The sequence below is a fragment of the Salvelinus sp. IW2-2015 genome, linkage group LG18 (assembly GCF_002910315.2).
Source record: "Salvelinus sp. IW2-2015 linkage group LG18, ASM291031v2, whole genome shotgun sequence".
Classification (NCBI taxonomy): Eukaryota; Metazoa; Chordata; class Actinopteri; order Salmoniformes; family Salmonidae; genus Salvelinus; species Salvelinus sp. IW2-2015.
Window position 1 is genome coordinate 51638571 of NC_036858.1, and position 13849 is coordinate 51652419.

A 13849-nucleotide genomic window follows, 5' to 3' on the forward strand; every position below is an offset into this window, starting at 1 on the left:
TTCAGAGCTGATCTGATTGGTCAAAAGACCAATTAGTGAATATATTTTTGTTGTTGCTGCCTGTCTAGACGCATCGATAAAATAGGAAATTGTGACAGCCCTGTTCCTTCTGTTTCACACCACTGAATACAGTTGTACAGTAAAGCCTCGCTGACACAGGAGGCTGCAGAGTGGAGGACAGCTCATAATAATGGCTGGAATGAAGTGAATGAAATGGTTGGAATGAAGTGAATGAAATGGTATCAAACACTTGCTTTCCATGAGTTTGATACCATTCCATTAATTCCGTTCCAGCCATTACTATGAGCCCGTCCTCCCCAATTAAGGTGCCACCAACCTCCTGTGCTCTGAACTGACTCATGATAAATGGTTTCTTCTCTGAACATTCTCTCTGGTGGACAATGAAAAAAATTAGCTGAACATTTTAACGATCGACATTCCTTTCAAGTTTTAATAAAAAAACTAAACCAAGTCTTTCCTCCAATTCTCTGCCCTCTTTGGATTTAAAATTATATGATTGGTGTGGCTTGAGTTTCCACCATTGTTAAATCCATGTGATGAAGTGTGCAAGTGCATACTACTTGCACAATTTGGGAGAAAGGTAGAAAATCAGGATGCAGCCCACGAGACAAGAAAAGTACAAGAGACCCTGATAATGCAATAGTACAATTCTTTATGTATTTCATTCTGTAATACATTACATACAATTTGTACAGTGCATTGTTAATACAATACATTAGTAGAACAGTTTGGTTGCTACAGCAGGAAATATCAATTAAAAAACAAATACAAAAAATGTCAACATAACAAAGACAATATGAGATGTAGGGAAACAAGCATGACAGGCAATGTGCGTGTTTGAGACCGACTACATCGCAGTCCTCCCCTAGGTGGTGCCACAGGGCTGCCATCACATGCCAATAACACAAGAGGTACTGTTGCCTGGGTTATGTTCAGTAGGCATGAAATGGAAGAAAAGTGCCAGAAAAGGAGTGAAATTAGAAGGATCTGGCTTATTTTAATTTTTTCTGTTGCAAAACTTTCTGCTACAGTATACCCTCATTTCAGTCTGCAGTTCAAACCTAATCGACTACAATGTGAGTACCACCTATAACCTGGCCCTAAAGTCAGCCTGGTTAACCCAGACTTAACACTGAAGTGTTCAGTCTGGTCCAACCAGGCTACTGCAGTCAGGTTCTTCTGTATCAAAGAAAGAGACTCATTAAAATAAGGCCACAAACGCTGAATGTCTGACCACAGCATTCATATACCACTGGGTTGCAAAATTATTGTAACTTTAGGTTTTTCAAGTTGAAGGATTCCCAGAATCAGATAGACATAAACAGGGAATCTGTAATTCTCCAACCAGGATTTCTGGAAAACCTAGGAATTTGGGAAAGTTACCGGAATTTTGCAAACCAAATGTCAGGACTCTTATCTGCTTGCTAGCTACAAGCCATGGTAATGCCGTGCTTCCATAAGAGATACTACTAAATCTGTAACTTGGTAAGGAAAATGAAGAGTTGGGGCTGAAAAGTTTAGCCTTAGGTAAAAACTTTTTCTGTGCACTTGGATGGATTTGATTGGACTACCATATATTGACATTTTGTACATTCGGTCACTGAAGGAGAATGCTACCATAGAACCATCAATTGGGAACCTCTACTATAGTTGGAGCCTTTCACAGTTTTTGGTCTCTATAATCATATTTCAGCCAGCTACCAGTGTAGGGCTACCCAACTGTCTTAATATACCATACTTATTTTCTTTCTCTTTTTTCCCCCCCATTCTGAATATTGACACTAGACAAACTCATTATCTCTTTACTCAATGTAACTCCTCCATCTCTCTCTTTCTCCACCCTCCCATCTTACTGGTGAATGTCTGTAGTTAAAGCACAACTGTGAATGTGATGGATTCCAGGGAAAGTATAAACATACCTGGCTTCCTATTGACTATGGAGCGGGAGAGGGGAAGAGCTTTACTGGCTGATGAAACAGGACTAAGGCAGAGGTTTTTGGAGGTTTTTGGATGAAGCTCTTCTCCTCCTCTTTCTCTCCTTTTATACTCTTCTACTTGGCCTTTGTCTCTCTACTCTTCAGTCTCTCAATCTGGTTCATTCCTCCCTTTCTCACCCCCCCCCTCCTCTTTCTGATCCTACCATTTCCATTCTTCCTCCCTCCTGAGTCTCCTTCACTCCCCCTCTTGCCTCCTTCACTCCCCCTCTTGCCTCCTCTTCTACTTGGCCTCCTCTCCTCTACCACCAGGTAAAGAAGGGTTTCCTGCTCTGGAAGCTCTGTGTATAGGACTCACTGTTGGCTCTCTGTGGTGCTCTGGCTGTCTCCACTATGACTGGGGGCATCTGAACCAGGTGTAGCGGGGTCTTACTCTCCTTCAAGGCCTGGCTCAGGTTCAGGATCTGGTGGTAGAGACATACAGAGTTTCAGCATAGGTTTACACAGACAGACTTACATAATCAAGATCTGGTGACAGAAACATACAGAGCTTCAGCACAACTTAGCATACCCACATGTACAATTTCACACTCAGGGTAACAGTCTGACAATATAAAGACAAATACTGACACTGTCCAGGTATTCCTCCAACAACTCACCTGTCCCCTCATCACAGCTATCTGTTTGTGAAACTGCCCTCTGTCAAAACCTGGATCCTTCTGTAGGATACACACAACAACTTCAATAACGCTGGCATGATTCATTCAGTGCTGTGAGGATGACAGAATAGAGTAGAATATAACTTTGTTGTGACGTTAAAAGGCCACAAAAAAAAAACTTGGTCCCAGATATGTGCTGTCCATAGGAATTGGTAGAACTGCACAAACAGATCTGTCACCAGGCAAATTAAACCCCTGCTAACCTTAAAGAGTTCGTAGAGGTCTTCCTCCAGGTCTTTGATGAAGTTGGGGTCAGCCAGTTTGGGCAGAACCAAGTCCCTAATCTCCTGAGAGAAAGGAACCTTAGCCTGGGACAGCCACACCCAGTAGAATGGATCTACACAGAGGAGGAATAAAGTAGTTTGTATTTCTCTGTGTGTGTGTGTGTGTGTGTGTGTGTGTGTGTGTGTGTGTGTGTGTGTGTGTGTGTGTGTGTGTGTGTGTGTGTGTGTGTGTGTGTGTGGTTGGTTGGTTTGTGTGACTCACAGGCTCTCCAGGAGTCAGGGTGTTTGATTGGGAAGGCCAAGCCGTTGTCTATGGCTGCCAGTCTGATGATAGGCTCCTTTACCACCACCCAGTCTGTGTCCTACACAAACAGACAGAAGGATATGAATGTGACATTCTAGTTTACCATTTTTTAAATTTAAGTTCCTATAAAACTAATGCGGCAGATTGAAATCTCTAGGTTTAAATAATATTGTATACGTCTACTCACCCGTTTCCCTTCCGTGTCCATTGAACAGTCATATTTTAACAGCCAGTTGTCGTTCCCCCGATCTGCAAGCATCAACAGCATCATCATTAAGCAACAATAAATCAAATTCAGTCATACATCCTCCCCACCACACACACACACACACACACACACACACACACACACGCCTTTGTTCCTGATGATGAAATACAGAACCACCAGTTTCTCTGTGCACGCACACGCGAATCTCACACACACACCTGTGTTCCTGATTATGTAATCAAGGACCACCAGTCTCTCGAACTGAAGCTGCAGCTGCCGATTGGTGTTCTCTGGAAGAGGCTCCACCTCAAACCGTCTCAGCCAATAGTCTGCGTCTTTGTAGCCCTCCACAAACAACTGGAATGATCCCACCTGAGTCATGTGTGAAATGTATTATGTATAAGCATTATTCTAAGACATTATAAAGGATCATACATACTTATAAGAAGTTTTAAATTATTATACCTGCAGGGTTTAAGTGTAACAATAGTATTTACTTTCAGGGCAGTGTTCTTCAACTCTGGTCCTGGGGACCCATGGAGGGTGCAGGATTTCTTTTTATATAGTCCAGCACTAACACACCTGATTCAATTAGCCGTTGAGCCGTTGATAGGTTGAATTAGTCAACAACACTACATGTGGCATGAAGTGCTGTCTAAACTAAAGCAGAGACAGAAATCCCCCTATCAACAGGGTCGTGTTCATTAAAACACTGTAGCAAAATGTTTCTAAACATTGTACAATGGAAAACTAAATGAATGTTTCTTATTGGACAAGTTCAGGTAGTACTTACTGTTTCGGACTGCTTTCTCCAGTTTCATGCCTAATGAACAGGACCGAGTTGTAGGTTCTGAACCCTAGGCAGAAGTCGTACCTACCTTAGGAGGGAGGCCTATTCTGTGGAAGCGTTGTCCCACTTTGGGAACTTTCTCCAGAGCTAGCCTCTTTCCCCGAGACTTGACTCTGTCTATAGCATTGTAGTTGAACGTATCACTGGCCAGGTACACCACCTAGAAAAGAAAGAGAGAAAGAGATGGTGGTGAGAGGGTGGTAGAGAAGATAAGAGAGAGAGAGAGATCAGTCAATTATCAGTGCATACCCTTGTGTGTGTGTGTGTGTGTGTGTGTGTGTGTGTTAGAACTGGGCGTTATGGGCAAAAACCCATATCACAATAAATTGCCTGAATTATCAAGATAACGATACATTGAACGATACTTATGAAATTAATAAGCACCAGTTACTTGTTTATATTACCCTTAAAACTACTCCTACTACTTTGAATGGTATTATTGTCCTGTGAGCAACAACCCATGAGCAAACTTAGGCCTACTTCATTTCAAACTTTACATTCCTCTAGTCAAGGCTACTTGACTACGTTATTATTGATAAATTGTTGGTTTGTTCGGTGTCGATAATTGTCGGTTTATTATCCCAGCTCTAATGTCTGCCTGTAACCCTTCTTACCTTGGTCCGGGGCACGATATTGAGCTCTAGTTTTTGGTCGACCAGACTGGCACCGGCCTCAGACAGATAGCCCTGGTTCAGGACCAGACAGTCCCGTCCGAAGCAACAGGGACAACACAACTTCTGGAGACACTTGGTCCACTTTGGGTTCAGCTGACCGTACGGCTCCTCAGTCTTAGGCTTGAACACACCAATGACCTTCTACAGACAGACAGATTATTATTATTGTTACACGCAATTCATATTCTTTATTTGTAGCGTGAGAGAGAGAGAGAGTGTGTAAAATGTACCTAACAGTATCCTATAGCTATGAAAAATTAGATTTTTTTGCACAATAAAATACAATCTCATCTGAAACCACACTGCAGTTTTACAACAGTACAAAGTTCGACAGAGCACAGTGACTCACTCATCTACTATTTTTAGATTAACCCAAATCTTCACGACACTAATGTTGGTTCAGGCAGACTGTTACTGTGTACAAAGACTGCTCAGGAGGATCATATGATAAACAAAGCATTTGCTTGATAGAAACCTAGGTATCAAAATACTGATTACCTGAGGCCTGCTGATGACACAGTACCAACCAGACAGTGATCTAAGATTTTTTTTGCATTTTCCCTGTAAATGGTTAAGTTTACGGTGAAGTAATGAAAATCTGACCCTTGATCTGTGCCTACAGGCAACGTCTACCCTGTCCTTCTAACCATGACTCAGCCCCCTCAGTCCTTAATACATAAAATGTGAGTGGTGATGTCAGAGGAAGTGACATCACACAACATCTGCCATCAGAGGGTGATTCATGGTGCAACAGAACCTGCAGGCTGGGGCTAACGAGCTGGAATGGGAATGGTTTCGCAACCCATTAAAGTCAATCAGATTAACTTAAGTTTCCTCACATGATTGACTGTGGAAGGAGAAGCAAAGGAGGCTAAGTACAGAGACTGTGGCTAGCTTTTTATTCTATGGGCACGTTCCAGGTAGTCTTAAATGTAGTCTCGCTGGCTGTGTCAGATGATCAGATCTCACAACACCTGGATAAGTGTTAAGGCATTGTGGTTCCAGAGATGCTAAACTATTAGACAAAGAGTAAATTCCCTCTTGAGCCGAGGGTGACACTGATTTGTGTAGCAGCAGGTAGAGCTACCTCAACACAAAGTGTCAGTCCGTCTCGCCTCCACTTCATATGGGTGATTCCTCATGAACAAGATTTAATCCATAGAATGGTCCTTCGGAGGAAGGATTGTTGACATATTTGACATTTGTATCTTAAAGCATAACTGAGAATTAAATAATTGAAGTTGGAGTTTTGGCAGATTGGGAAATCAGACACAAAACCACAGTTGAGTCACCTGCTACAGTCCTCCCTTCCACAAGCATATTGTTATGTTCCGCTCAGAACGTTTTCTTTTCTTCTATTTCTGTTGTCTGGTGGTCAAAGCAAGACTGAAAACAGTCTGGACAACCCTAAATGCAACAATTTCAAAGTTCTACTGAATTACAGTTCATATAAGTAAATCAGTCTAGGCAAATTGATTCCTTGTACATATATTTGTATGGTTTGTTAAACTTGGGAATCAATGTTTATTGTTTGGCATACATTTTTAAGTAACAAATCTGAGTTAAAGTGCAAATCCGTTAACGTTCCATGACCATTTAAGTTGACATTCGACAGAGGGTGGACTGGCGGTCATCTTTGTGGTAGTAATTAGAAGTAAACATGTTTAATTCAATTTTAAAAAATGTCAATGGTGTACTAGCTAAATTTGTCTTCTGAAGGGGTAGGTCCATTCTATGAAATCTATATTTCTATGATTGAATACAGGGTTGGTGTCATTTCAATAGCATGCTGTGTCTCAACCGATGGCGGGCACAACACAAAAACCTCAGATGATGTGAAATAGGGTCTGAGCTACAACATATGCGAATATGGAAGAAACTTTATGCGTTTTTAGATCATTGAAGGTTTAAAAATGACATTGTGATTTGAAACTTTTTTTCAAGAAATAACATTTTTGACAACACTGTTGTATATGGACACATGTATGTGGACACCTGCTCGTCGAACATCTCATCCTAAAATCATGGGCATTAATACGGAGTTGGTCTCCCCTTTGCTGCGATAAGTCTCCACCCTTCTGGAAAGGCTTTCCACTGGATGTTGGAACATTGCTACGGGGAATTGCATCCATTCAGGCACAAGAGCTTCAGGGARGTTGGGCGCTGTTGTTGGGCAATTAGCCCTGGCTCGCAGTCGGCATTCCAATTCATCCCAAAGGTGTTCGATGGGGTTGAGGTCAAGGCTCTGTGCAGGCCAGTCAATTTCTTCCACAACAATATCGACAAATCATTTCTCTATGGACCTCTCTTTGTGCACGGGGGCATTGTCATGCTGAAACAGGAAAGGGCCTTCCCCAAACTGTTGCCACAAAGTTGGAAGCAYGGAATTGTCTAGAATGTCAATGTATGCTGTAGCGTTAATATTTCCCTTCACTGAAATTAAGGGGCCTAGCCCGAACCATKAAAAACAGCCCCAGACCATTATTCCTCCTCCACCAAACTTTACAGTTGGCACTATACAGTCGGGCAGGTAGCATTCTCCTGGCATCCGCCAAACCCAGATTCCTCTGTCTGACTGCCAGATGGTGAAGCGTGATTCATCACTCCAGAGAGCACGTTTCCACTGCTCCAGAGTACAATGGCGACGAGCTTTACACATTTGATGAACTAACTTGTTGGAAAGGTGGCATCCTTTGACGGTGCCACGTTGAAAATCACTGAGCTCTTCAGTAAGGCCATTCTACTGCCAATGTTTGTCTATGGAGATTGCATGGCTGTGTGTTCAATTTTATACACCTGTCAGCAACGGGAGTGGCTGAAATAGCCGAATCCACTCATTTGAAGGGGTGTCCACATACGCTACATGGCCAAAAGTATGTCTCATGGTATGGTGGGGTATGGAAAATGGGTCAACTTTAATGTTTTGGCATTCAGGCCCAAACAGTAACTTTCTAACCACTTCTTCCATGGGCAAACATGTATGGAAAGTTGTCTAAATCAAAAGAGATGCTGTCAAAAAGTCATTGAATTCCAATGGATTTACCCAGAGGAAACATTATGTTAAAGGACGCCTGGATAAAGGCCWAAATGTCACAAATATTCCAAATGAATTATTTCTCAATTATACTGTAAAATACAAAATGTCAATAATCCTTCCTCGGATTACATTTTGTGAAAATCCCCAAACAAAATCATGGTATTGTTTTGTCCCATGACTGCAGTAAAGACGCCCTGGAACGCAGCCTATGTAACCTTGGCTGAGACAGTGCCTGGATATAAGGTTATATCTGTTGCCTTTAATAGTTCACTGGTCCATAGGAGAGTAACAGAACTGTGTTAATTGAGCATGTGGAATTGAGAGAGAGGAGAGAGAGAGAGAGGCTAGGGAATGGAAATGAAGTGGCCATCTTCAGAGAGTGTAAATGCGTATTACTAGGCATGCCTCTGGAGAGAAAATGGAGACTTCTACCTTTAGCCATTCAGATTGCTAATACATGACCTCTCCTGAGTTACGACATCTTCACACAGATAGTAGCCTACATGGTACACAAACACACAGAGTAAACTAAATAGATTTTCTCTGGGTTCAAAAAAAGACTGGCAGGTCTAGGGTCGATCTTACATACATGTGAACAATGCATAGAATGTCTGTACAATTCTCTCCCAGCCTGCTTCATTTCAAAAGGAACTAACGAGCTGTATGACAGGATGTCTCAACCTTTTCTATACAGGAATGGCAGCAAATTACAATTATTTTAGGCCTGAGAACTGATAGTGACAGCTAATCTCTGAGAGATTGGGCCTGTGTKCACTTTGCACCACACTTGTGTTAGAAGATGCCCAAAGGCACATCTAGGATCTTACAATGTCTCTATCCTTAGACCAGTGTCTGGGGGCAACTTCTTTCTATTCTATGCATTACGCAGGGCTGGCAGCCCACAGATTTGTTTTTCCTAGCCTGACTGCCAATGACCCTGGGCTTTGAGATGCCGCCAGGTCACACCCCCAGCCTAGCATGGTTGAACTATACTGAAAAAATATATAAAATGCAACATGAAACAATTTCAATGATTTTACAGTTCCAGTTCATATGAAGAAATCAGTCAATTGAAATAAATTCATCAGGCCCTAATCTATGGAATTCACATGACTGGGAATACAGATATGCGTTGGTTGGTCACAGATACCTTAAAAAAAAGATAGGGGTGTGGATTAGAAAACCAGTCCGTATCTGGTGACCACCATTTGCAGCGCGACACATCTCCTTCGCGTAGAGTTGATCAGGCTGTTGATTGTGGCCTGTGGAATGTTGTCCTACTCCTTTTCAGTGGCTGTGTGAAGTTGCTGGATATTGGCAGGAAATGGAACACACTGGAGTACACGTTGATCCAGAGCATCCCAAACATGCTCTACGGGTAAAATGTTTAGTGAGTATGCAGGCCATTAAAGAACTGGTACTTTTTCAGCGTCCAGCAATTGTGTACAGATCCTTGCGACATGGTCATGCTGAAACATAAGGTGATGAATGGCACGACAATGGGCCTCAGAATCTCATCACGGTATCTCTRTGCATTCAAATTACCATCAATAAAATGCAATCATGTTCGTTGTCTGTAGATTATTCCTGCTCATACCATAACCCCACCACCACGGGGCACACTGTTCACAACGTTGACATCAGGAAACCACTCGCCCACACAACGTCATACACGCTGTCTGCATCTGCCCAGTACAGTTGAAACCAGGATTTATCGGTGAAGATCACACTTCTCAAGCTCGCCAGTGGCCATCGAAGGTGAGCATTTGCCCACTGAAATCAGTTACGATGTTGAACTGCAGTCAGGTCAAGACCCTGGTGAGGATGACGAGCACACGGATGATCTTCCCCGAGACTGTTTTTGACAGTTTGTGCAGAAACTCTGATTGTGCAAAGCCACATTCCCATCAGCTGTCCGGGTGGCTGGTCTCAGACGATCCCGCAGGTAAAGATGCCGGATGTGGAGGTCCTGGGATGGCGTGGTTACACGTGGTCTGCGTTTGTGGGGCCAGATGGACGTACTGCCAAATTCTCTAAAACGACACATTGGAGGCAGCTTACGGTAGAGAAATTAACATTAAATTCTGGCAACAGCTCTGGTGGACATTCCTGCAGTCAGCATGCCAATTTGCACACTCCCTCAAAACTTGAGACATCTGTGGCATTGTGTTGTGTGACAAAACTGCAGTTTAGAGTGGCCTTTTATTGTCCCCAGCACAAAGTGTACCGGTGTAATGATCATGCTGTTGAATCAGCTTCTTGATATGCTACACCTGTCAGGTGGATGGATTATCATGGCAAAGGAGAAATGCTCACTAACAGGAATGTAAACMTATTTGTGCACAACATGAGAAATTTTTACATTTGTGATCTTTTTCAGCTCATGAAACATGGGAACACTTTACATCGCGTTTATTTATATATATAATAAAAATATATACACTATACAATACAATATTAATAATACATACTCACAATGCTCCAACAAAAATAAAGGGAACACTAAAAAACAAACCTAAGATCTGAATGAATGAAATATTCTTATTAAATACTTTTTTCTTTACATAGTTGAATGTGCTGACAACAAAATCACACAAAAATTATCAATGGAAATCAAATTTATCAACCATAGGAGGTCTGGATTTGGAGTCACACTCAAAATAAAAGTGGAAAACACACTACAAGGCTGCTCCAACTGATGTCCTTAGAACAAGTCAAAATGAGGCTCAGTAGTGTGTGTGGCCTCCACGTGCCTGTATGGCCTCCACAAGCGCTGGGCATGCTCCTGATGAGGTGGGATGGTCTCTGAGGGATCTCCTCCAGATCACTAAAGCATCCGCCAACTCCTGACACAGCTATGGACAGTCTGTTGGTGGATGGGCGAGACATGATGTCCCAGATGTGCTCAATTGGATTCAGGTCTGGGGAACGCGGGCCATCCATAGCATCAATGCCTTCCTCTTGCAGGAACTGCTGACACACTCCAGCCACATGAGGTCTAGCATTGTCTTGCATTAGGAGGAACCCAGGGCAACCGCACCAGCATATGGTCTCACAAGGGGTCTAAGGATCTCATCTCGGTACCTAATGGCAGTCAGCATGGCGAGCACATCGTGCGGCCCCCAAAGAAATGCACCCCCAACATGACTGACCCACCGAAAATCATGCTGGAGGATGTTGCAGGCAGCAGAACGTTCTCACGGCGTCTCCAGACTCTGTCACGTCTGTCAACATGTGCTAGTGTGAAACCTGCTTTCATCTTGAAGAACACAGGGCGCCAGTGGCGAATTTGCCAATATTGGTGTTCTCTGGCAAATGCCAAACGTCCTGCACGGTGTTGGGCTGTAAGCACAACCCCACCTGTGGACGTCGGCCCTCATACCACCTCATGAGTCTGTTTCTGACCGTTTGAGCAACACAATGCACATTTGTGGCCTGCTGAGGTCATTTGCAGGGCTCTGGCAGTGCTCTCCTTGCACAAAGGAAAGGTAGCGGTCCTGCTGCTGGGTTGTTGCCTCATCGGCCTCCCTCACGTCTCCTGATGTACTGGCCTGTCTCCTGGTAGCGCCTCCATGCTCTGGACACTACGCGACAGACACAGCAACCTTCTTGCCACAGCTCGCATTGATGTGCCATCCTGGATGAGCTGCACTACCTGAGCCACTTGTGGGTTGTAGACTCCGTCTCATGCTACCACTAGAGTGAAAGCACCGCCAGCATTCAAAAGTGACCAAAACATCAGAGAAGCATTGGAACTGAATGGTCTGTGGTCACCACCTGAGAACCACTCTTTAACTGGGTTCTTAAGCTATAATTTCCACCTTTTGTCTATTCCATATGCACAACAGCATGTGAAATTTATTGTCAATCAGTGTTGCTTCCTAAGTGGACAGTTTGATTTCACAGAAGTGTGATTGACTTGGAGTTACATTGTGTTGTTTAAGTGTTCCCTTTATTTTTTTGAGCAGTGTATATATATATATATATATCTCTGTTCAGTGTATATACACCGATCTACTATACGGCAAGGTCTACTACCATGGCTAGAAACAAACCACCATGTGTAAAATGCTCACCTCAACGCRAAAATCAACACTGCAGATACATGCTGGAACTCAATACAGAACATGATGACATCACTGCACAGTCAGAGCTAGAGCTAGAATCAGCAACAGCAGGTTGCCAGAGCAGACAGACAGTAAGCAAAATCATGTGATGTTGTTGCTGCATGAAACTGAATTATGATTTACTTGAAAACAAAGGACATTTTCAAACATGAGAGATGGCATCCTCTCCATATTCGTCTCCCTCCCTGTTTCTGTCTGTATTTTTTACATCTCTCGCTCTCCCTCTGCCCCTCTAGAAAGAAAGACCATAGTAGCTAGAAGCTTGTCTGTCTCACCCCTTGAGAGTCTTTGACGAAGTAGCTACCACTGGATCCTTGGCAGATCCTCTCTGGAAATATTTCTTCTTCTATGGCTTGTTCTGCTTTCCTCACGATCTCCCTAAACTCCGGGTCGTCCGGAAACTCATTCCTGTGTGGATCCCGCGGAGAATTCCCTCTGTCCCGGTCCAGAAGCGGCTGTCTCTCACGGCTGCGTCCCGGGCTCCCAGCCGACACTCGCACAACAGAACCCGGCGTTCTCGGACTGGTGGCTTCGCTCTGGCAGTAGTTGTAATCTATGGAGTCCTGGAGAGGGGAGACGAGGGAGCTCGTTTCGTCCATCCCAAAGTGGGATGTGGAGTATTACAAGCGTCGGCGAATGGACAGATAAGAGCCAGGATGAGGGACTCAGACGAGTTGTTTCTACGCTGTTGTCTCAACGCTGCTGATTCTGGCCTACCGCARGCTTTCAAACAAAACAGTGTCGTCTTCCGCGTAAAGACACGCCCACTTGGAATAGAGACTCACGATTGGCGCTTTCCCTGCCCAACCTCCTAGATGTCTAATGCTGCATTTATAACCAAGTGAGAAGGTGGCAATTACCAGTTGTGTAGGCTTATATACCAGTTGGATGCATTCACTTGTTTTCAATTCGTTGTGAAACGCTGCGTCAACCATAAACTACAAGTGCAGCTTTCATGCTTGTAAACAAAGCGTTCAAAAACCATAATAATATATTTTTATAAATAATGTTTTGTAGTTGCATTTAACTGCCGAAAATGCTGTTATCGAGGTAATTTCCTTAGTAGTTGACCTCAGAGGTCAGCATGTGGGAGAAGTCAGAGCTCAGGCTTGACCCCTCCAATAGTAATTGCCAGTTGGAGGGGAGTTCAAATGGATTTATCCCAGTTGTATGTGGTTATGAACCAACTATGTTGAAGTGTGGTTTGGAGGGGGGAATCTGGTAATACTGAACTTTTACAGCCTGTGAAAGCTGATCAGAGTTGTGGTAAAAATACTATCTCGCTGTAGCTGTTGRTTTGAGTTAAGGCTATTGTGGTGGCGTGTCCATTCAAACACAGATGGTGGTTAGCAGTTCATAAGGCAATTATCCGGTTTATTATTTCAGTTGAATTGTTGAAGATAATGATGACAATGTTGAAGATGTAAGGATGGGATGGTTAACTAGGAAACAAAAACATACATGTTAGTGATTTCATATAAATCAAGTGTAGATCCACAAATATACTCATGAATCTCAATAATATTACATTGAAAAAAACTTAGGCTACAGGTTTAAACATGAGTAAAAGAAAAGCATGAAGTAAATGTTCTTCAATTGGTAATATAAAAGAAGAAATAAAAACAAACTTGGTCATAAACATCCAAAATACACAAAGGGAAGGTTTACAAGAGAAAAAGTGTCTTGTAACAAAACACTTGCAAACTGAAACAGTGAGGTCTGGCACACTGATTAGTGACAGGTGGGGGTAT

At 43.1% G+C, this 13849-nt stretch overlaps 1 protein-coding gene across 2 annotated transcripts; it reads right to left on the bottom strand.

Annotated features, from left to right (window-relative positions):
* Positions 1 to 653: 653 nt before the first annotated feature.
* On the bottom strand, positions 654 to 12900 carry LOC111978366 (phosphatidylinositol 4-kinase type 2-alpha). 2 transcript variants are annotated; one of them, XM_024008386.2, is made up of 9 exons: positions 12374 to 12900; positions 4875 to 5072; positions 4289 to 4420; positions 3629 to 3782; positions 3390 to 3451; positions 3161 to 3260; positions 2878 to 3011; positions 2615 to 2674; positions 654 to 2419 (listed from the first exon to the last, which is right to left on the bottom strand). In XM_024008386.2, the coding sequence occupies exons 1-9, from the start codon at positions 12695 to 12697 to the stop codon at positions 2258 to 2260; spliced, it is 1326 nt and encodes a 441-aa protein (XP_023864154.1). In that variant the 5' UTR covers positions 12698 to 12900; the 3' UTR covers positions 654 to 2257. The 2 variants fall into 2 exon arrangements, with proteins under 2 accessions (XP_023864154.1, XP_023864153.1); XM_024008385.1 differs by having other exon boundaries at positions 4875 to 5075; positions 12374 to 12898.
* Positions 12901 to 13849: the final 949 nt, after the last annotated feature.